This window comes from Triplophysa dalaica, chromosome 21 (genome assembly GCF_015846415.1).
Source record: "Triplophysa dalaica isolate WHDGS20190420 chromosome 21, ASM1584641v1, whole genome shotgun sequence".
NCBI lineage: Eukaryota > Metazoa > Chordata > Actinopteri > Cypriniformes > Nemacheilidae > Triplophysa > Triplophysa dalaica.
Window position 1 is genome coordinate 19,364,366 of NC_079562.1, and position 23,045 is coordinate 19,387,410.

At 42.1% G+C, this 23,045-nt stretch overlaps 1 protein-coding gene across 5 annotated transcripts; it reads left to right on the forward strand.

Annotated features, from left to right (window-relative positions):
* The first annotated feature begins 780 nt into the window (after positions 1 to 780).
* Positions 781 to 23,041, forward strand: dnajc14 (DnaJ (Hsp40) homolog, subfamily C, member 14). Of its 5 annotated transcripts, XM_056734588.1 has the most exons (9): positions 793 to 1,009; positions 4,351 to 4,471; positions 5,862 to 7,178; positions 8,512 to 8,610; positions 8,687 to 8,793; positions 11,149 to 11,268; positions 11,373 to 11,533; positions 11,622 to 11,724; positions 21,171 to 23,041. In XM_056734588.1, exons 3-9 carry the CDS (start codon positions 6,054 to 6,056, stop codon positions 21,469 to 21,471), a joined length of 2,016 nt encoding a protein of 671 aa, XP_056590566.1. In that variant the 5' UTR covers positions 793 to 1,009; positions 4,351 to 4,471; positions 5,862 to 6,053; the 3' UTR covers positions 21,472 to 23,041. The 5 variants fall into 5 exon arrangements, 3 of the variants coding, with proteins under 3 accessions (XP_056590567.1, XP_056590566.1, XP_056590565.1); XM_056734589.1 differs by lacking the exon at positions 4,351 to 4,471 and having other exon boundaries at positions 781 to 815; XR_008904980.1 differs by lacking the exon at positions 4,351 to 4,471 and having other exon boundaries at positions 11,149 to 11,252; positions 11,358 to 11,533; positions 21,171 to 21,310.
* The last annotated feature ends 4 nt before the right edge of the window (positions 23,042 to 23,045 follow it).

Below are 23,045 nucleotides of genomic sequence, written 5' to 3' on the forward strand. Positions count from 1 at the left end.
TCTTTAGCTCCCTCCATAGATTCTCTATTAGATTTAAGTCAGGACTTGTATTTAGGTTAAAGGTTGTATTAAAGGTTGTATTTAAAACCAAGTTGAATTTTTTAATGAAATTTAAAAGGTTAATTTTGATTATTTAATTTTTAGACGATGAAACGGAGTGTGAAATGTTTCAATTTGAAATATTCACAGTTTAAATGTACAACCATATTGAATTGCAGACTCTAAACATGCAAGCACTGGTAATGCGAAAGGATTCTTTTTAATAAGTGGTCATTTAACATGCTTTTTTCTTCAAAACCTAAAGTCATTAAAATACTTCCATACGAGAGGGAGTACATTAGATCATGTAAGACAATAAATCATTGTCACACTTAATGACAATGTAAATTAATTGATTTAATAGAGCAATTAAACACAAACGATTAAGGCTTTTATTTGTACACATTACATTGAAACTATGGAGTATGTTGTGGTTGCTTCATCTTACAGAGCTTCTTCCATTGGCTTCTGGCTGCTTTGTGTTCAACAAGCACCAGATGGCGCTGTCCTCGACACTTTCGAAACTTTGAATGGCACCAAGGCTTCATTTCCCCATCCATAGGTCACCCTAATTGATACGTATGCAGCCAACAAATGCAACCTCCGGAGGATTAAGCCTTTCGTTTGAGAACGGCCACAATTCGTTCGCCTGCTGCTTTGTGCCTACTACTGTATGGACGTATGCGATTTCGGACGCAGCCGCAGTTTGTGAAGATTTACGTAAGCGGATGTGACGTTGCCGCGCTTTCGGAAGTGAAATGCAATGAAGAAGGACGGTAAGAGCAGCTGTAGATAGATAGCCTATAAACATAAATTTTCCTTTCTTTCGGTGTTACTGTTACTGTTACTGTTAGTGTAGTGCAGTGCAGTAATAATGTAAAGCTCAATGAAGAGACCTAACAAACATGTATAAATACACATCGTCGTCGTTGTAGTGACAGTGTGTTAAAGAAGAGTTCATGTGTGTGCAGTAAGTATCTGTCATGTTAGCATGGTTATCTTAAACTTGTTCAATGTTTTTGTAGCTCAGACATATTTAGAAAATAATACAGATATATATCATCGTTAGATGTTTTTATTTCACTGTTAAACTTTATATGTTTGCTTCATTACAGTTATGGATGTGTGATAATGGTTTTCTAAAACAAAAACAACTTTCTGAATAGTGTTAACGTCGTTGCATGCAATATATTCATAGCACTAGCGTTTAGTTGTGCATATCTTACATTTTGTTTGTAGTAAGCGTGTGGGTTTCATGTGTATTTTACTTGTATAACGTGACCTAATTGAAGTTAAAATGCATGCAGATGTGGAGTATATATGTGGAGAAAATATACAAGTTCAACGATGTGCAATCGAAGACTACAATTAATTGACTGTGAACTTTAGAGGCATTAGGGCTGTCACAATTATTTAATAATCTCATCGCAATTGTTTGACATAATCTCAATTATTTCAGATAACCATAATGATTGTAAAAAAACAAGGGTGATCTGCACATTTTAACTGCACTCACCCTTACTTTCAAATGACATCCCTTCATCATTTGAGATCAAATTTGTACTTTATTTGTTAATGAGTTTTATTAAAGTGACACCAGATTTGCTGCATCTACACAGCAAGACGACATCCTCATATCTCAGTCTTTTCTGTTAAGGTCACTACAGGAAATGTTACTAGTTATTTACAGATTTTCACAATTCTTAAAGTATCTATATTTTATTAACTGAATAAATGAACTGTAATTAATCGTTTAAACAGCCTCTAAAAAGACAATTAATTGTGAAAATTCCAATTTATTTAATAGACAATCAATTGTTAGCCAAATTTCATCATCGTGACAGCCCTACTTCCCACTTTTTTACCCTAAATTAAGAAATAATCAAAACTTGAGAGACCCCGCACCGCCTGTTAGGGCACTGGTAAGGAGTGGACCCTGACTCACTTCACATTGGTACACTCTAGACTGTTCGTTACATTCCTGTGACGTGACTTCGTGAGCGCATCGTTATACTTCACAGCTGGTAATTATCAACAACAGACATCTCTCTGACTTTATTTCTTTAAATAATGGATGAAATACATATGAGAAACAATTTTTTTATCATGCACCGCTTAAATTTTTTTGTTACATATCCAAGAACAATTTGGTCTAATATTAAAGTCAACTCTCGTGGTACGGTGATACCTTAGTGTATTGTTTGCGGTACAATATTTATTGCGGTATTTTGCACAACAAATGAAGACGGTGAAAAAAGTGCCATAATTGTTGAATAAACAATTATTGAATATTGTGATGAAGAACAAATTAACCATGTCATATCCTGTCCCCTTTGTTTATCCTCTTATCATAACCTTTGCTTTGAGGTATGAGATCTAGTACGAGATCGGTCAAATGACTTAAAACTCCCTCTTATAAAAAAATTGACCAGCTGGACTTTGACAGAGGTAACATTCTCTATGTTGAAGGCCCGGAAGACCTATCATTTCACCACTATAATGTTAAGACAATTTTGCTTTTGTGCAACGATTAAATTGATCATATTGTAACATCTCTAGTGTATATACATAAATAAAAGAAACGTTTATCTTTTCAAAAGTTATGTCGCGTTTCATTAAGTTTATTGTGTTGGGTTGTGCAATTTCAGTTAAACGGATTAATAAAAAGTCACGTGATTTCCGGTATGGGAACATCCCTGACTTTTGCGTTGCATCGTTGGAATTTTTAGGGAACAATTATAATCAGTGCATTGGGAGGATTTTGCGAAAGAGAAAGCCCTTAAAAATAAGTGCACTGACTACTGAACAAGGGAGCCGACTGAGACACACATGTAGTGACATTTAAGGCTGTGTCCCAATTTGGGGGGTGCGTCCTTTGAAGGCTACATTTCGAGACTGCTTCCATCTCAGCAATATGACTGAAGGCTGGTTAGTGCCTCAAAATGCTTCTTCCTTTCCCTGGGCTGAGAAGGATATTCTTAAAGCCCCAGAGAAATCCCCAATTTTTTTTTTGCTTTTATTAAAAATGAGTAGCCTTAAGCAGGGTCTAGACTAACTTTTTGCACTGGTTGCACTGGTGCGCCTTACTTTTTTTTTATTAGGTGCACTAGCACAAAAGTTAGGGGCACCCAAATTTTAGACTGCTTCTCATTTAATGCATGTAACATTTAACTGGTTAAACCACTTTTTATTTTAAATGTCCTTATAGGCAAAACTGTCTTGTAAATAATTAACTAAAAATCTGGTCAACATAAGGTTTTTTATTTGAAGCACAAATCTACAAGAAAGGTTACTTATTGCTTATTATTTTTGGACAGATCAGGTCTTAATTTAACATTATTCACGAAAAGTTGTCAATTGTTCTTTTCATCTTCCCTCATCATCTGCGGCTACATCCACTCTGTTTAACTGACAGCATTAGGCTACTCACCTCTCTCTGTCTGACTGCATTTTCAAATGTACACACCAAAGGTTGCAACACTTTTTTTGTCCGTCATTTTGACTGACAGGCTCGTAGAAAATCCGTCATAATCTATTATTGCCCGTCACAATGGTGCAAGGTGGTGTTAGGTGGTAATTAGTATGTTGGTGACATCAGCACGTTGTACTTGCGTCTCAGAACTTGTTGTATTTTAATACAACTGAATGCCCCAAAAAGCAGTTGCTGTTGATATTCATTTATATATTGAATCTTTTAATGTTTATGTTCATATGTGATTAGATCTGAGAAAACCCAACACATGGTGCAAATTTATATAGGCCTATTACAGTTTTTTATACCATTTTCAAGCCCTTTTCAAATCAGTTTTATTTTTTTCATGCCTTGTGTATGTAACAAAAGTTATGGCTAAGGTCGGCTGAAGCGCTATGATTTTCAGGAACGGAATTTGGAGAAAAATCTTTTTAAAGTTAAGTGATGAAAATAACAGCACAACAGTCCAGTATCACAAGTTAAAGTCACTTTACAGTGGTAAGAGATTTACTCTAATAACAATTTAATATAAATTAATTTCCTAGTGTTGAAGTCACAGCGCAACATCCGACGGGTTTTCCAAGATCGCATAACATATGTCTAGTCAGTAACAATGAAGGGTGAAAACACGCAGGTTGTTTCGCGAGCATATCACGCTGAAGAGAAATGGAGATTAACAAATTGCCCTCATTTTAATCCGTAAAATGATGGAGTCTTCAGATATTTCCGTCACTGGTAAAAACATCTGTCAATGACCTGTACAGGAATATCTGGACCACAGCCAATCAGAGGGAGTCCACGATATGGGCCTAATGTGTGTCTGTTGTTGAATCTTTCAGAGTTGGGGAGACTTTTCTTCTCCCTCGAACGGCTGGTCGCACCGATTGAGAAATAAGGTCGCATTTGCCAAAAAGCCTTGGTGGGTAAAGGAGAAGACAAACGCCAGTGTCACTCACCAATGTAAATAACAAGCTTTAAATTCCATGACACATCACCGGTATCACTAATTGTCCTATTCTTTTTAAAAGACACCACGGTCAATGTGGCTGTCATGCTGTTAAATGTAGCTTTGCCAGGCTGAGGTTGACTTTGCTGTAAACAAAATGCTACTGATTATTTTAAAAGCGGGAGGGGCCACTCGATATTTCTCGCGCTCTCTGCATTTTTCAGTTGATATTACGTCAACACATCAAAAAATTCTGCACGTTCCACAGCGATTCAGTGCGTCTTTAAGTTTACATTCAAAACTTTAGTTGAAGTGGCCATTCCCCGCTATCACAAGTTTTCTCCTAGTCAATCTGCTGGTTTTATTATCCAACTCGGATCCAATATAAAAAGTCAAAACTAATGCTTCTGTTATTAGTGATAATATAACCTGTCTGACCCAACCGGTCCGGAGTCATTTCCCTCGCCATAGTATAAAAAAACGTGATTTCTAACAAAGTTTGACGTTGGCATATGCACTAGCAGACCTCCGTTGCACTTCGAATCGAGCTGCATGTTTTTAACTGATGAAGTGAAGTTGACGTGATTGTTACTTATTGCTAAAAGCCAAAGCTTATGAATTCACGACACGTGCACTGAGAAGGGGGACCGACCAATCACAACAGCTTGAGGAGCGGAACTCGCTGATATGGTGTGAGTGGGGCATCTTCACACACTGTAAGCAGGGAACCAATCACAACAGACCTGGTCAGCTTTACCAATCAGAGCGTTACGGAAGGCGGTACTTTGAAGAAACTGGAAGAAATCCAGTTGTTTCGTGAGAAGAGAGACAGCGGTGGACGATAGACTTGAAATATGTGAAATATAAAAAAATAAAATAAACTAGAAACATGAACATCCATAGTTAAACACCCAAAAAACACAATCAAAGCTTCCAAAACGGGAAAAAACGGGGCCTTCAAATGAAAGTAGGTAATATGCCAGAAACGGTCCCTGTCACTCTCTTAATATTATAAATAATGTTGTTCACTAATATTATTGATCCAGTATTGTGTTTTTCATATGTACAGTGTTTGTTAATTTGTTATACCGTTGGGCTGGTTTAATCGACATAAATTCATTATTTTCCCTAAAATAAATTATTTTTGGCTCCGTATTTGTTTAAAAAAGTCAGAAATGTCTCAACTGTGTCACGTTCCTGTCAATGGGTGACAGGAGCAGCAGGTGATGCAACTTGGATATTTTCTGTTAGGATAGACGGTCTCATTTCAGTTCACATTGGTGACTTCGGATGCTGCGATCTTCGCTTCCACGTCCAGGTCGCAGCCTTCGAAGTGGGTCACAGCTAAAGTTTACTACTTATCCCTGTTTTAGTTTGTTGACTAATTGTTTGATTTCCTCTCAGTTTTAGGGATTCAGGATGATCTAATAGTTCATGATTGTCGTCTGTCTGCAAAGACCTGGACATGTGGAAGAACATGCTCTTGCATTTGTTTCATAGTAAATAAGTCACAGCTGTTCATTTGAATTGTGATGCATGCATCTTTGAATCTGCTGTGACCCTGAAGCTCAAAATGGATCTTCTCATCTTGGTCCTATGTATGAGGGATTGAACATCGGGTATATAAACGAGATGGCCGATATGGCTGTAGATTGGGATACGGTAGCAGAAACCGTCCACTTTGAGCAGCCTGCTGTTTCTCTGGTCAATTCATCAGACGGAGATGATGGTCATGTGAAGGTGTCTCCTGGGTCTGAGTGGGAAAATGGCAGCGAACACCCTCATGAATACTTGGATGACATGGAAGCTGAAGAAAGTAAAGAACAAAATGAAAACAATTCCACAACTGAAGACCTCAGTGATGACCACGAGGAAAATCATGCTAAAGATAGACTTGAGAAAAAATTGGAAAAAGAGCCATCAATGGACGGAGAGTCTAAATCTTGCAATGCTGGAGCTGGGAAAAAAGGAAAACCCAAAAGAAGTGGATTAGGGCAGGGTTTATGCGATCAGACAGCATTATTGACCTCTACGTTCTCCATGTCGCAGAAGTCTTTCCTCTCATCCTCTGGGCCAAACCGACACAAGCAGGTCAGAAAACGAAACCATTACATGCACAATCATGGCCGCACACGACAGAGAAACGGACTCCAGCTTGTCGTAACATGTCGAGATTTTGTGGCAGAATCCATCAGCCCGTGGTGTATTTCCTGCATCCATATGATTGTAGAGCTCATCATCTCTTTAACCCACCGCTGCGGGATTGCTGTGGAATCGTCAGCGATTGCTCTGTATGAGTTTGGAGCGCACTTGTTCTGGAAGGTCACTGATGTTCCCGGCATGACGGAAGATTTGAGGCGAATCCTTGACTGGAGCCGCCATTTAACTGTAGCTTTAATAGAGCGTGTCAGCAGGACTGCAGGTTCGGCTCAACAGTCCCTGGTCTCCGGCATGGGAACTCTCGGTGTTGCTGTGTGCAGCACCTCTCAGATAATGAGCCGTGTCTTGGTGAGGCTGGCAGGGGAGCGAGGCAGAAAATGGTGGCTTTCCCTTCAGTGCAGCAGGCTTTTCAGAAGAGTGTCTGAGGTGACCATTAGAATCCGCAGGCTTTGCTTTGATGGAGGCGTCATGAATGAAATCTCAAATCCAGAGTCTTCCAACAGAGGGGCGGAGAAATGTCAGCCTGAAGAAGAGCTCCAGAGACTGCTGGCCCTGGCCAAGGTATTAGCTTATACAGCAACATTATTTACTACGTTGGGAACAGACAATTGCGCTTATCAACCACATGAGGGAGCCGTTAGCAAACGTTCAATAATGTGGTTTTAAAGTACACTGCATTTTTGCAGTTTCTTTCACTTGTTAAATGCAAGGTTTAACTGCTGCTGTTTTGGTTTTAAATGACGTCACAATGGTTAAACTCGCGCTGTTAAACATGACTGCAGGAGAGCTGAACGTCACTGGAAGAAAGACAAGTTACAAGTGTAATTTGACATCTTAAAGGAGTCTTGAAACAGATACATAAAGAAATTAAGAAGAGAAAGCAAAATAAAATACAAGAAGCTCTTTCAATTATTTGTGGATAAAGTTGCAACGATGTGAATTGCTCCTCCAGTTTTTCCTCCATTGAAGAACCCTTCTATTATTGTAACTTGCCCTGCTGTTTTCAACTACATTTTTTCTGAAAGATGTTATAAATCAGATGAATGCCTCTACACATCCTGCAGATGTAGTCTCCCCACATTTTAAAAATAGATTTTGAGACACTTTGACATGTGGTTAAAGAAATGATTAATAGTTGGTTGACCACAAGTGTGGTTCCACTGGATTTTAAACAGGCAGTGATAGAGCGACTGTTAAAAAAAAATCAAATTTGGACAAGGATTAGACCAGTTTCTAAACTCCTTTTTCTTTGTAAAATATTAGTTGTGTACAACTTAATGCAAGTTGTGTGTCAACAGTTCCAGTTGTTTTTAAAAACTCATGGAGTTCTTAATAGCACAGAAACTACACTTTTAAAGGTTTTTAATGTTGACTTTTACTGATCAGGGGCTCGGGTGACTCAGAAATTCGTATGCTTTTAGGTCTGGTGGGAGCATGTGGTCAATATTAAAGGGAAGACTCTGGAGTGGATTAAGTATTATTTACCTGAGAGGACTTTTTCTGTTCGCCTTGTTGTCTGTTGTTTCCTGTTCCTCGTCAGCACCCCTTCCATTCGGAGTTCCCCAAGGTTCTATTCTTGGCCCAGTGCTGTTTTCTTTGTATATCCAATTCTTTAGTGAGGTCGAGTTCTATGAGAAACCCTCTTTAGTACTCTTTCAATCACAAGTCGACTGTTGTACAGTGAATTCAATGTGCTGTTTCTCCCTGGTGCTCACTGCACAGAGTACATGCCGAGCGAGACAATCCCTGTGTCAGGAATTATTCAAAAATATGGACATACATAAGTAAAGAATAAGTTAATGATCACCACTTCCTTTTGTAGACGTCTATGATTATGTGTTGCTTGAGGAGATTATGAATGGGAAGTGTATGAGCTACTGCCTCTCTTGTTCAGATCCCTGAAGAAGATTTGGACCCGTTCAGTGTTCTGGGAGTGGATATTAACGCAACTGAATCTGAGCTGAAGAGAGCTTATAGACAGCTGGCTATACAGGTAATAACAGTTCTGCCCTGACGTTTCTGCCATTTGCGAAAAGTGTGACCATGTGTTGTATATTGTTTACTTGTAGATTCATCCAGACAAAAACAAGCATCCGGGTGCTGATGAGGCTTTCAAGGTTTTAAGGGCTGCGTGGGACATTGTCAGTAACCCAGAAACACGTCGAGAGTATGAACTGTGAGTGTATGTAATTTGAGGAGGCTATACCTTTTCAAAGTATAATTCTACTATAATTCTACATTGTGATTTCTTGTGTATATGCTTCTTGATGTGATTGAGATTGTCATCTGTATAATCATAAATACACTGTCATTTATTATTGCAAATTTATATTCGCCTCTCTAATCTACACGGATAGGATGGATGGGAATGGGAATAAAATTGGAATTTGCAATTGGCAGGTTAGCAAATAACAGGTAACCTACATCATACAGCATAATCTTTGTTTAACTCTTTTACCGGTATTGACGAGTATCTCGTCATTTAAAAAAAAAACGGTTCCCCCAAAGACTATTTATTATGGCAATCAGTGTTTGTGCTGTTGTACAACAGGTGGTGCTATTACACACCTTTGGGAGAAATTAGAGAATCCCATAACCTAGAAGGTATATGTTTTAGCGGTTTTCAACGAATGGGATCTGGGCGGAATCTTCGATAAAAAACGTTAATTATCTCAGCTGTTTAATCAAAGTGATGCATTTTTGAAGAAACCTACCCACATCTACGGAGTATTAAAAAACAAAAAATGAAGATAGAAGAATAAGGTTTCTTTTGTTTAAAAGCTGAGACTCTGTTCTTTCATTTGAAAATGTTAAAAAACGCTGGCGTAGGCTGGCAACTTTTTTTAAAAAGGCTGGCGGTGAATGAGTTAACAGCTTTATTTAGTCCTCAATTAAATGCATACGGCACACCATACACTGCGCAGCTATTGAGGCCACAACCCCTGTTCGGTGATATATTCGTCAGGTCTCATGTCAATCCATGTAAATAATACAAATTAAATAATTAGTATATTGTTCCACAATACAGAGGTTACACTAAACTTATTTAAAATAACGGGCAGGCTCGTAAAAAATCCATCCAAATCTATTATTACCCGTCATTATGGTGCAAGGTGGCGTAACGTGGTAATTAACATGTTCGTGGCGTCATCACGCTGTACTTGCGGTTACTCTCTGAACTTACTATATTTTAATGCAACTGAATGCCCAATAAAGCCGTTGTTGCTTATATTCATTTATATATTTAATGTTTCTGTTGTCAGAAATCAAATGATATCACCCAAGTCAACAGCATTCATTTAAAGTCAGGTGGGGGTAAAACCTCTGAAAATGGTTTTGGTGTAAATTGTTATTGTTTTATTTATACATCTTTTTTTTTCATTTACTATTGTCCTTCAGAAGATTTAAAAATACAAAAATGTTTTTCAGGAAATTAAATATATATATTTTTTACATCAGAACCATTTTCATTGGTTTACACCCACCTGACTTTAAATGAATGTTGTTGACATTGTGGGCAGCACTTTATGTTTCTATCTATTGTAATAGTTGTGTACGAGTCTCTTGATTTTCCTCAATGTAAAAAGAGCAATTTCAACATCATACAGTCACTGCTGGACATGAGTAAAATATCCAGAAATCCTGAAAAAGCAAAGATTGTGGAGGACCTGGGTGATTGTTTTGAAGATCAGTATAGTCTAATGACTCATGACAAACAAGAAACCCTTAAACAACTATGACTTAACATAAAGTGTCATTGATTGTTTAGGTAACATCATACAGTATTAAGAATCAGGGGCGTCTTAACTTCAGAAATGAGCTATTTTGAAAAAAATATTTTATTATTCTTTAGTGTGAACTTTGTTAACATTTCTTTAGTGAAAAAATTTGCTCAGGGCAGGACTAAATAAAAAATAAACCTTCCTTTTCAAAAATCCTCTTATTTTTCCAAAAGTTTCAGCTTTTTCGAGATTCTGCAAGTGCTGTGTAAACTTTTGCATACCACCGTAATTACAGAAAAATGTTTATGTTCATTTGTCCTGTCAGTAACAATGACAGTTGCTTGTAAACTGTGTAAACGGCGCGCCTTTGTGTATATGAGTGCACGCCACGCAGGGGTCTGTGACAGATGCATCAGTCTCTGCTGAACGTGCGTTATCCAGAATGGAGCAGGCATTGTAAGCTAATGAATGGAAGACACACCTCCCTTTGAGATCGTGTTCAGAGCAGGGGTAATAGCCTACGATCACGCTCTAATGATGAAAGGAAATTACAAAACGGGGAATTACAAGTTGCCCTTATTGAAATCTGTCAAAATGACGGACTGCCTTAAGATTTTCCATCACCGGTAAAATAAAATCTGTCAATGACAGAATTATCGGTAAACGCGACTTCTGCCACAATATATTGTTACACCCCTAAAAGAAGGTAATATTTGTCGTTTTACATTGCTTTAAAATACGCTGTCATTTAGTGTAAAAGTAAGGCAGTGCAAAATATCATAATTTCTTTTCATGTTTCTTGTCTACAGGAAGCGGATGGCAACCACAGAGCTTTCAAAGTCCATGAATGATTTCTTGGCCAAATTGCAGGATGACTTGAAAGAGGCCATGAACACCATGATGTGCACTAAATGTGAGGGCAAGCACAAGTGCGTATTACTGTCATCATCATTGCCATCCTGTGATCTCATGTTAACCTCTGTTTTGTGTCATATGTGTACAATTACTTTCTGAGCAGTCTTCTTTTCTGCAGGCGCTTCGAGATGGAACGTGAAGCCAGCGAAGCCCGCTTCTGTGCTGAATGTAAGAAGTGGCACAGTGCTGAGGAGGGAGATCTGTGGGCTGAATCTAGTATGCTGGGTCTGCGAATCACATACTTTGCTTTTATGGATGGCAAAGTCTTTGATGTCACTGGTAGTTGATTTATGTCCACAATGATTGATAGGCTGTTGGATTGCGTTTATACCTGTGTATTGAGATACATCTCTACATGTCGACACAGAGTGGGCAGGCTGTCAACGGATAGGCATCTCTCCAGACACGCACCGTGTGCCCTATCATATCTCATTTGGCTCCAAAAGTAGCAGCAGCGCCACCCGGCACAGGTAACCCCTCAAACTTTCTTAAAGCCAAGATGTTTTTTGGTGGCATGAAGCATGTTGAATTAGTGAGCAGGCCCATAACCCGTTCAAAAACACACCCTTGTTTTACAAGTAAAACAAGAACAAGAAGTATGTAGAACAGTTAACGACATGTTTTTATTATCATACCTGCAAACTAGTCCCCGTTTTGGATCAAAAATGGGTCAAATATGTGAATCGTGTAAATCTGAAGAGTTATTTTTCTATGGGGGGTATCTCATTAAACAAACTAAATAGCATCAGGTCTTTATCTTATTTATACGGCAGCATGTCAATTTATTCTCTACGTTTACAATTCTCATTTTCTCTCCGTATCGAGAACTGCCCCGATGCGTGTGCGCACACAGATAGGTGCGCTCTGCTCACACACAGGCAAGCACACTCTCACCAGCAGACAGAGCGCATTTAAGACAATATGACAACTTGGCTTGGTTCCATCTGCACCCTGAGACAGAATGAACCATTCACATCGTCAGAATATTTCTGTAATTTAAATTGAGCAGCGCGTCTACATAACTGAGCTGTATACATCACGCACACTCAGGGAAATTTATGTTGACTACATTTTGCCAATAACTTCTAATATCTTCATATAGTGCCAAATAGGGTGACCACCCGTCCCGCGTAGCGCGTGCGCGCACAACGTTTGAAGCCCGATTCATGCGTCCCGCAAATTGAGACCGTGTCACGCATAATCAAAGCTTGCTCAAAAAAAAGTTGGTCGCTCTACATCCTTGAGCCCTAGGCAGCCAAACGAACAATACTTGACAGTTCAGCACGCTACTGTTGCCACACCCACCCATCAGTTGAACTGCTGACTAGGTTGTTCCGTTGTTGTCATGACAGCGCGCGCACTGAGCCAGAGGCGATTCTAGGTTTTCAATATTAGGGGGGCTCCGCCTCCAATGAGGATAGATATAGAGAGAGCCACACTCTAATCACCACATATTGTATACATTACTAAAATAAATAAAGAATGTGCAGAAAAGCAGAAAAGCATAAATACAAGTTATTGTTATTCAAATGAATATCACATTAATCGGTCAATCTGCAACATTTATATTTCAAAGTGACAACAACAGCCACAAATCCATAAAATAAATATCACAATCAACTGCTGAATAATTATTTAGTGAGAATAACTTGATGTTTCTCTGCCATTCATTCTTAATAGCACTAGCGCTGTCACTCTCTGCATGACTGCGTGTTCATCTATTACCTCCACAATATGTTTTCAATTAATGATAAAAATACTGAAGCGTCTGAAAAACGACATAGAGCTTCTGTTGAAAAAAAAACTACCGTCAACTCTCTATAACTATAGCACATCATCATTAATGACACTTTCTGTGCGCTACAATATCATCTTGATCGTGGATGTATGCCGTCATTGGTGTTTAGTGATTTCATTTTTCTCGAGGTACCGTTAACAAATAGTTAACGAGAGGTGAACGCACATAAAACTTTTAAACAGTGAATGGGAAAGGGTCTTGTATCGCTTCCACATCATATTAAGATGCATTTATCACAAAGAGTGGCAAAAATGCAGATGTCATGTTAATGAACACACCTTGTAAAGTTACTCTGCTAATGACGTTAACTCAAATGTGCTACTGTGTGAACTGAAGAATGCGCTAAATAACGCAGCCTAACGCTGTTTTCATAATAAGAGTTTTAAAGGGGGCTATAAAGCGATCTCGAATTCTTGTACAGATTACATTACACACATTATTTTAGGGGGGCTGAGCTAGAACTTTAGGGGGGCTTTAGCTCCCCTAAAAAGGGCCTAGCAACGCCACTGGTCTGAGCCATTAATTAAAAAGAGAAGGTGTGGGTACAAGAAAGACTGGGAAAATTAAATAGCTAAAGTAAATCGTAAGTGGAAGTGCATTTGTCAATTCATTGAATGTTCAAAATATTGTGAATCTTTATTTAAAAAAAATATACATTGGCTGGCCTATTCATGAGCATACATCAGCAATTACACATGTTTAGGGGAATAGGGCATTATTAATATACCATGTAAGCTGGTATGTGCTAGAAATGGCTAAACCACTATCAGTGAGTCTGTCCGGGGGGTGGGGGCACCGCCGCGCCAGGCAGTGTCCCACATTGTCCCTCAGAAACATACCCATTGTCCCCCCTTGGGCTTATTAGCAGGTGGTCACCCTAGTGCCAAATGAACTTCATTTTAACCCTTTCCGCTCCGTAAATGCTGCTTCTCCCGCCAAAGACGTGTTGCATATAAAGACCTGCAGACAACACCAGGAGAAGGAAAATAAATGTAAACAAAATGCAGCAGTAATAAAGTATTTTTGGCTGTTTCCTATATAGGTTTTTTGACATTATAAACCCTAACGTCTTCTATCTACATTAAGCATTAATGATATTAATAATATCAATAGCATGAATAATCAGCATGTTCAGAGTATTTCAAAATGAATCATGTTTTAATTGGAGATTATTTAGAATCAGTTCTAGTGTGAATGGCATGGAAAAGCTACTTGTTAGTAACTTTGTTATTACTTCTGCTCATGATAAATTAAGTTCAGTTGTTACATTTTGTTGCCAGTAGTTTTAATACATATTAAAATAGGCCACTAGGACTTCGCTTTAGCACCAGAGCCTACAAACTGTGGGTATCATAATAAAAAAAAAAAAATGGCCTGATAAACATTTGATGTTCACTTTTTATATACATATTCAACATTACTCAATTGATTAAATATTATTTATTTGAAAAAGTATTGTCCGGACCTGCTCCGCCACAAAGAAGATATAGAGACCACACAAAAGCCATAAACATAGGCGAAACACTGCAACCCCCTTATAACCAAAACCCCCCTTCCAACCCACCCCCCCCCCCACACGGCATATGGCTGTCACCTCTTGCATCTCTTCCGAATTTGCAGGTATGGTGTTATAGTAGTGGAATAAAAAGTACAAAATAAAAAAACATTCTCAGGGCTGGACAACAAAGTGTCATGAAACCCCCTGCTTCAGCATCGTTTTCTCACACAAAAGGGTTGACACACCGGTAAAACAAAAAAACAAACAAACAAACACACACACACACACACACAATTGAGATTGATAGTGAGGTCCTGTTTACATCAGTGCGTTTTCGTTGAAAAATTGGTTTTAAAAATAAAAACGATGCTCGTGTACACTGGTGTTTCCATTGCGTTTTATAAAGAAATTCTACCTAAAACGCATGTCACATTACCATTCAGACTCTCTGAGAATGCACATACAAATGTAAAAGTTGGTTGCTTATGCCACAATTGGCAGTCACAGACTGGCCAGTTCAACAATGAGCATGATGGCAAGGAAAGCAATGATGTCTGCTTGTGGATAGGTGAGGTATTATGCATGTTATTAGGCATATTTGATTTCATGTGGCGCTGCACAGATCGATCAACGGATGACATCACAGTACTGTGAGAGCAATTTGAAAGCATACGGAGCAGGTGGCTCTTGAATCTCTCTCACGAAACTGTAATGTCAGCCCTACACCGCGCCGCCATTCTTTTGTTCACATGGTCAATAGCAATACTGGTCAATGTCGTGTTCCGGTAGTGAAATGGCTCGTATGAAAAGACCTTGACGAATCATTGTAAGGAAACGCAGTCCTCCTTTTAGCTGCCGGAAGAGATAGCGGTGTTTTCAGAACACATCATCATTCATGCACTGTAATCTATAATAAATCTGTATTAAAGGCTCCTACAATGTATGAAAAACTGCGCAAAAACAAAGAAATGGTTTACAAAAGTGTTTCACTTTACATTTTTTTTACACATTTTTCTTCTGGGGGTGCTTGCCCCAAGACCCACCTAGTGACAAAATTCTGTGTGAAATGTGGGTTCAGAACCAGAACTGGTTATTACGGGAAAGCAAAGCACAAAGCACAACGCCTGGTCGCAAGTGTGTTTTTGAAAATATAACTACAGAAAATGATTTGCGAATAGTTCAAACTAGATTACGAGGTAGTAGTTGGTTATTAGCCGTTAGCGCAAAGCGTGCTAGCTACATAGCAAATAACTTCATTTAACACACTAACACCTTTACAATTAGCGTTGTTTTTTGGGTGACTGAAAATGTGTTGCTAATGCAAAAATGTAGCTAATGTTAGGAAGTTAGCTGCTATGTAGCTAGCACGCTTTGCGCTAACGGCTAATAACCAACTGCTGCCCCAGAATCTAGTTTGAACTATTCGTATAGCCCAGTAGTATGACCCGCGGGAGCTAAAAGAGTGCTTTAGTACATGCACAGTTTATGAAGTGACATGATGTAAGAGAGCGGTCACTTCGACATTGCGGAGAACCGCATATGAAACCCCTCCCCTTTTTCACTTTTCCTGAAGTCTTATTGGATAACGCCAGTAAAAAAACTGGCCAATTGTGGCAAGAATGCAACAGTATGCAAATACTGACGAATCCAGACAGTATAAATACAGTGCATGTGACGACAATCCTCAGAATCTTCTTTTTCACGCTGCCATCGTTGAAGACGCAACTGGATACTTCTTCACCACATCCGATGGCTTCCTTCTGTTGTCTTTGCTTGGGTCCCATTGACCCGCAGGATACGCACGAGCACTGCATTGCCTGCCTGGGCCTGGCTCATGCGGAGTCTGCTTTCTGCGAGTCCGATTGCACGCACTGTGCGGACCTGCCGGCGCGTTTCTTGAGAACTCTCAGGAACATCGCTCGTGGAATAATAGGGTCGAGGCTCACTGCCACCAACGAGTCGCTGGTGAGACTACCCATTCCAAGGGGGAGCGGCGACGACACGGCTCCGGGTCGCTGTCCTCTGCCGTCACCCCATTCCCCGGTCCTCTACATCGACGAGAGTCTTCGTCCCCCCGCCGTCCGTCGCGGGCGCCATTTCCTTCGGCGCTGAGGAGGACGATGACTCCATGTCCATCTCAGTTTCGGACAAGGACTGGGCAGGATCGGAGCGGGATTGCCCCGACCTAGAGAGCACCCCGGACCTCAACGTGGAGTTCATAAGGGTCCTCGAAGGCCGTCAGCGAGCTCGACATCACCTGGAGTTCACCTGAGGAGCCGGCAAAAAGTAATCTCGACTCGTGGTACCTTCAGGCGGCCGCCGTCAGGCCACATCAAAGAGGAGTGCTGCATTTTTCCCAGATGTCATCGAGCACGTGGTGAAATCGTGGTCTGCTCCTCAGTCGGCGCGCGTTCACGCTGCTTCACAGTCCATGTTCACACACGTGGTCGGAGCGGAGGCCCACGGTTACGTGCACATGCCACCCGTCCCGGAGACCCTCGCCGCTCATTTGTGCCCTTCCACCCCCTCGTTGGGCTCGGACCCAGGCCTGCCGTCGAAGCCGTGCAGATTTACCGCCCATCTCGCCTGTAAGGCTTACGCATCCGCCGGGGAAGCCGCTTCCGCTTTGCACGCAATGGCGGTGCTGCAGGTGTTCCAGGCTAAGATCCTTCAGTCGCTGGATAGTGGCAGCCTTGAGGCGGACGCCACGAGGGATCTGAGGGCAGCGACCGACTTCGCTCTGATGGCCACGAAGCGGACCGCAGAAGCTATCGGCCGATCCATGGGATTTATGGTCGTCCTCCCCCGTCATCTGTGGCTTACGTTGGCGGACCTAAAAGACGCTGATCGTAAGTCTCTTCTCAACGCCCCGATCACTCCCTCCGACCTCTTTGGTGACGTCGTGGAGTCGGTGGTAGAGCGCTTCGGGGAGGCACAAAAGCGCGCCAAGGCCATGAGTCACGTGCTCCTGCAACGCTCTTATCAATTGTCTCGGAGAGCACGTTCTTCATCCGCGCCGCACTGCACGCAGAGACCGGCCAAATAGCACGCTGCTTCCGCCCCGGCTTCTCGAGGTCGTGAGCCGGATGCTCGGCCTAAACAATGGTCGGGCCCACCTAAGAAGAGGTACGGGCCGAAGAGAGGACCGCCGCGCCACGACGGCGGAGCGTCATCGTCTGCTAAGCCGTCGTCCTGACGGACCTATAAAGAGGAGAGAGTTCGTGAGCGTCCCGGTGGCCCCCAAACGCCGCTGTTTGCATCAGTTTTCCCCCGCGGTTGCGGGCGAACATTGCAATGTTGTAAATGTTTGTGTAAATGCAATAAAAACACATACCTGTTCACAAAAGGAGCTCTTTCCCCCTCACCCAGCCAATGCTGCGTTCCTTGCCCTGCCACGGTGCAGCGCGAAGCCGCAGTTAATCCCGGCTATAACCAGCCTTCCCTCGTCCACGGTCTTTCCCGTGGGCGAAAGACGGCTGGAGTCTCACGCACGAGCCATTTCCCCGCCAGTGCTATTAGCCGCGCTGCACCAGCGTACACTCAGTTGCCTCAGTGCCCTGAGCCCGTGGCGTGACCCGAGCATGTTCAGTCGGGGAGTTCCCCTGGGGCTGGTTACGAGATGCATAGTCGTTACGATGGATGCGTCGTCCTCTGGATGGGGCGCGGTGTGCGAGGGCATGCCCGCATCCGGCCTTTGGACACAGTCACTGAGAAAATGGCATATAAATCGTTTGGAGCTGAAGGCGGTGTCTCTAGCTCTCCATACTTTCCAGTCGAGGCTGATTCGCACCGACAACATGTCCGTGGTTTCGTACATAAATCGCCATGGAGGAGTCCACTCAGGAATTCTTTTCAAACAGGCTGCGAGTCTCCTACTTTGGGCAGATCGGCATCTACTCTCTGTCAGGGCAGCGCATATCCCCGGTTGTCTGAACTGCGGAGCGGACATGCTTTCGAGGGAAGGTCTTCCGCACGGGGAATGGAGGCTTCATCCCGACTCAGTGTGGTCACTTTGGGAGCGCTTTGGGAAGGCGGAAGTGGATCTATTCGCAACGAGCGAGAACGCGCACTGCCCGCTGTATTTCTCGCTGACCCACTCCCCCATGGGGAGCGACGCTCTAACGGTTCGTTGGCCGGACGTTCGGCTTTACGCGTTTCCTCCGATGAAGATCTTGCCCCTGGTGCTGTGCAAAATCAGAGAGGAGACGGCGACGGTGATCCTCGTCGCTCCGTTTTGGCTGAATCAACCGTGGTTTCTGGACCTGAGCGAATTGTCAACGGCACCGCCGTGGCAGATTCCCCTCAGGAGAGACCTGTTGTCCCAAGCGAACGGCACGATATTTCACCCCAGCCCCCAGCTGTGGAGCCTTCATGCCTGGCCTCTACGGGGGTTTTAAATGCACTTCCTCAGCGTGTACTTGACACTATTTCGGAGTGTCGTGCGCCTTCCACCAGGCGTTTATACGCTCTCAAATGGGGGCTGTTTGTTAAATGGTGCAGTAATAAAAATATCGACCCGATGTCCTGCCCCGTGTCGGATATGTTATGCTTCCTGCAGCACAGGCTGTACAACGGCGGACTCCCGTCAACACTGAAGGTTTATGTGGCTGCTATCGCCTTGTTTCGTCCCCCGGTTGATGGGCAATCGATTGGAAGGCACATGCTGGTGGTCAGATTCCTCAGAGGAGCGAGGAGACTTTTCCCCACGCGATCCCCTTCGGTGCCGCATTGAGACTTAGCGCTGGTGTTGAAGGCTCTCTCTTCTCCCCCATTCGAGCCTTTGGATGCGGCTTCCATAAGAGAGCTCACTATAAGACTGTTCTCCTTCTTGCCCTTGCTTCGGCTAAGCGCATAGGGGATCTTCAAGCGCTCTCAGTCGGCGCTGATTTCATTCGTTTTGCAACGTCACTCTCCGGCCGAAATCGGGTTATGTGCCAAAGTCTATGTCTACCCCATTTAGAGCACAGGTCATTTCTTTGCCCGCTTTGTTTTCCGACTCGTCAGACTCGCAGAATGCTAACGCTCAGAGAGCGGTCTGCTCGGTAAGGGTTTTACGGGCTTACATCGATCACACGGCCGGCTTTCGGCAGTCTGAACAGCTCTTCGTCTGTTTTGGTGGGGGAACTAAAGGTTGGGCTGTATCAAAGCAGAGGCTCTCTCACTGGGGTGGTGGACGCTATTACCTTAGCGTATGAGAGTCAGAACTGCCCCTTCGGTATCAGAGCTCATTCAACTAGGGCTATCGCCTCTTCGTGGGCTTGGTCTAGAGGCACATATATTCAGGACATATGCTGTGCGGCTGGCTGGTCTTCGCAGAACACTTTCGCCAGGTTCTACAGATTGGACGTGTCCTCTTTGTCGTCCCAAGTCCTCTCGGTGAGTGCTGATCACTCTTTATCTTCTACCTTATAATCGCTTATGTTACACAGTTGTTGCCGCGTTGCTGTTTACGCTGTGCTTGGTGTACTTTTATGATCCCTGTTATATCCGCCCGGGAATCTGTGCTGGCTCTTACTGTTGTAGTGTCTGCCCTGTTTCAGCGCAGCCCGCTGCATTTGTTGGGTTTGGATATGCAAATTTGGCAGGAGCCAGATCTAGCAGTTCATTGGCCTGTTCAGTGATTTGTTAGTTCATTGGCCGATTTAAGCCAATCAGCTGTTGATGTTTAGGACTACCTCGCGAATGGTTAAAATTGTATGCTTCCCATGCTTGTGTGTTTTAACCCAGTTTTTCTGGCTGATTTTGCAATATCTCACAGCGGGATTGTACTACCGTTCCATATGCGGTTCTCCGCAATGTCGAAGTGACCGCTCTCGAAAGGGAACGTCTCCGGTTACTTTCGTAACCTCGGTTCCCTGAGAAGCGGGAACGAGACCTTGCGTAGATCGCCGTGTTCGCCGCTCATCACCGTGCAGGCGTTCTCTCGTAGATTCTGAGGATTGTCGTCACATGCACTGTATTTATACTGTCTGGATTCGTCAGTATTTGCATACTGTTGCATTCTTGCGACAATTGGCCAGTTTTTTTACTGGCGTTATCCAATAAGACTTCAGGAAAAGTGAAAAAGGGCAGGAGTTTCATATGCGGGTCTCCGCAATGTCTTGTTCCCGCTTCTCAGGGAACCGAGGTTACGAAAGTAACCGGAGACGTTTTATCAACCACATGAGGGAACCATAGACCTAAACGGCTCGTTGTCGGTTTAATAAAGCGCTCTCACTCTCTCTCTCACTCTGTGCTGGTTGCAGCTTGATCATATCACACTTTTTTTTGGTATTTTAGAAATAATATTTTTGGTTGCCAAACATTCGGTGCATCCCAGAGAAAAGTACCACACAACTGATGTCCTGTCCAGCCTGAGGGCATTGTAAAACAGGTCAATGTACAAATTCATTATTTTAAATGCAGACACAGTCTCGACGAGCAACGCGCTCTCTTCACTCGAAGTCTCCACGAGAGAGCAAGCTCCCATCCCGAGCACTTTGGGGAAAGGCACGTACTGCACATTTTCCATGCTTTTTTTAATGCTTTTGAGAGGGAACTGGTCGGCTCCGAGCAGGGTTGCATCAAACTGTGTGTTACTGTGGTGATTGTCGTCATTGTAATTGTAATGTGTCCTCTAGATCCCCTCCAGATCATCCAGGCGGTGGTGCACCCGCAGAGATGCAAGACTTCTTTAGCAGCTTCTTCCAGGGCGGAGTTCCTAATAATGTATCAGCCAATGGAGGCTTCTTCTCTGAAGGAACACCATCTAATCAGGGTTTCAGAGCTGCCGCTGGGACTGCAGGAATGTTTTCAGGATCTCCTCCACAAACAGGGTTCTTTAGCTCAGCGACCCAACGGAGCGAGCCCAACGAACACTGGACTGAGGGAGGAAAGCCGCTGCGTCGACGTAAGAAAGTCCGCAAGCCATTCCATCACTGAATGGGGCAGTGATTGACAGCGAGAGCTAGTGGGATGAATCGCTGCCCGTGGACACGTTTTTACCTAATGCAAAAAAAAGAAAAATCTTTTGACCTCAGAAAAGCAGTTCAGTTCTTTGTGAAGCATCTGATAAAGTCTGAAATGGCCACGTTGATTTTCAGCAGAGGTGCAGGAAAAAGATCTTGCTGATTGAAGTCACTTTTTTCCTTTTTTTGTGTACAATTGAACAGAGATTAAAATCACATTCTGTCTTTCCTAAGCAGAATGTTATTTGTTTTCGTTGAAATTGAAAAAGTAAATCCGTTGAGTAATAGTCAGGAGTGTGGCAGTGTGTTTGGTGATGCCATCACTATAGTCACGCTAATCTAACACTCTTCCGAGGTCTTGGAGTCTTTAATTATGAGCTGAGAAGTTACAACATTTCGTATAAAACAGCCAGGTTTAGAAAATGGTACTCCAGGACCAGGATTGGGAAACACTGTTTTAGGATATAGTTGAAATCGCACACAGACCTCAGGGATTGCATCTGCATAAATCAGAGTGCAGGAGAAGACCCAGATTTCCCCTTCTTTCTGGGATTTTACATTGCTCATGACATCTGAGGAATCATTATCCTGTTTTTGAAGCCTCCATAATTAGCAGATTCATGTTGAAGCCTATGGTTTGGTTTATTGAAGTGGATGTAATTATTTTATCTTAACAGGATGTTGGGTGTGCTAATAATACGTAAGGATTACAAGATATACATGACTTGGAATGATGGTATTTGTGAATTCCTTGAAAGAATCATTTTGTCTTAATGTTCAGTTTGTTTTTGTTGATTATAAGAGTTTATAAAGGGAAAGTAAAATGTTTGACATTCAAGTTAAAGCACAACTAGCTGATTAATAACATCACGTATTATGAAGAAGTGAACACATAAAGGTCTGGTTTCATACATTTTCATTTATCAACTCAAGACACCCCAAACTGTGTCCCTTTAACAGCAAGTCCACTTTGTAACACTCAGGAACCATCCAAACCTAACAATTCATGCTCCATTTTTGATGCTCACTTGAATTGTATTATTTTGATTTAGACGCTGTATTGCATTTAAGACACTGCCTTCTCTTTCTAAAGACCAGGTTCAAAGCATATTTACATATACATATGCTTTCAACTTCATCTTTAGAACGAGAGAAGATAAGCTGTCTGAAATGCTGTACTGATATTACTTCATATGTGTTCAGTGTCTTAAGCTTCCGCTCGTGAGGAAAACACTGGTCAGCAGGTAAAGTTCCACATAATAAAATGAACCCCTCAAGTAAGGATTAACCCAAACAAAATTCATAATACATGACTGCTTCTGTTATTTGTAACAGAAATGTTAAGATTTATCTTCAGTTTGGTTACCTTTCTTAATTGAGCTGTTTAACCGAAACCACAAACAAGGCCAAATACAGCTTCATTTCTATTCAAAACCGATCACTGAAGTGCTTCAATAAAACTTGAGTCATTACCCTTAGTTTATGTTGGTATTTCTCTAATTTCCATGGAAATTATTTCCATTAAACAAAACAACAGATCGCCATATA

Excerpts from the sequence above, each read along its gene's own strand:
- dnajc14 (XM_056734589.1), top strand. The coding sequence starts at position 6,054 with ATGTATGAGGGATTGAACATCGGGTATATAAACGAGATGGCCGATATG. Across the intron at positions 8,611-8,686 it reads ATAGACAGCTGGCTATACAG|ATTCATCCAGACAAAAACAA; the intron begins GTAATAACAGTT and ends GTTTACTTGTAG. Across the intron at positions 11,725-21,170 it reads AGCAGCGCCACCCGGCACAG|ATCCCCTCCAGATCATCCAG; the intron begins GTAACCCCTCAA and ends TGTGTCCTCTAG.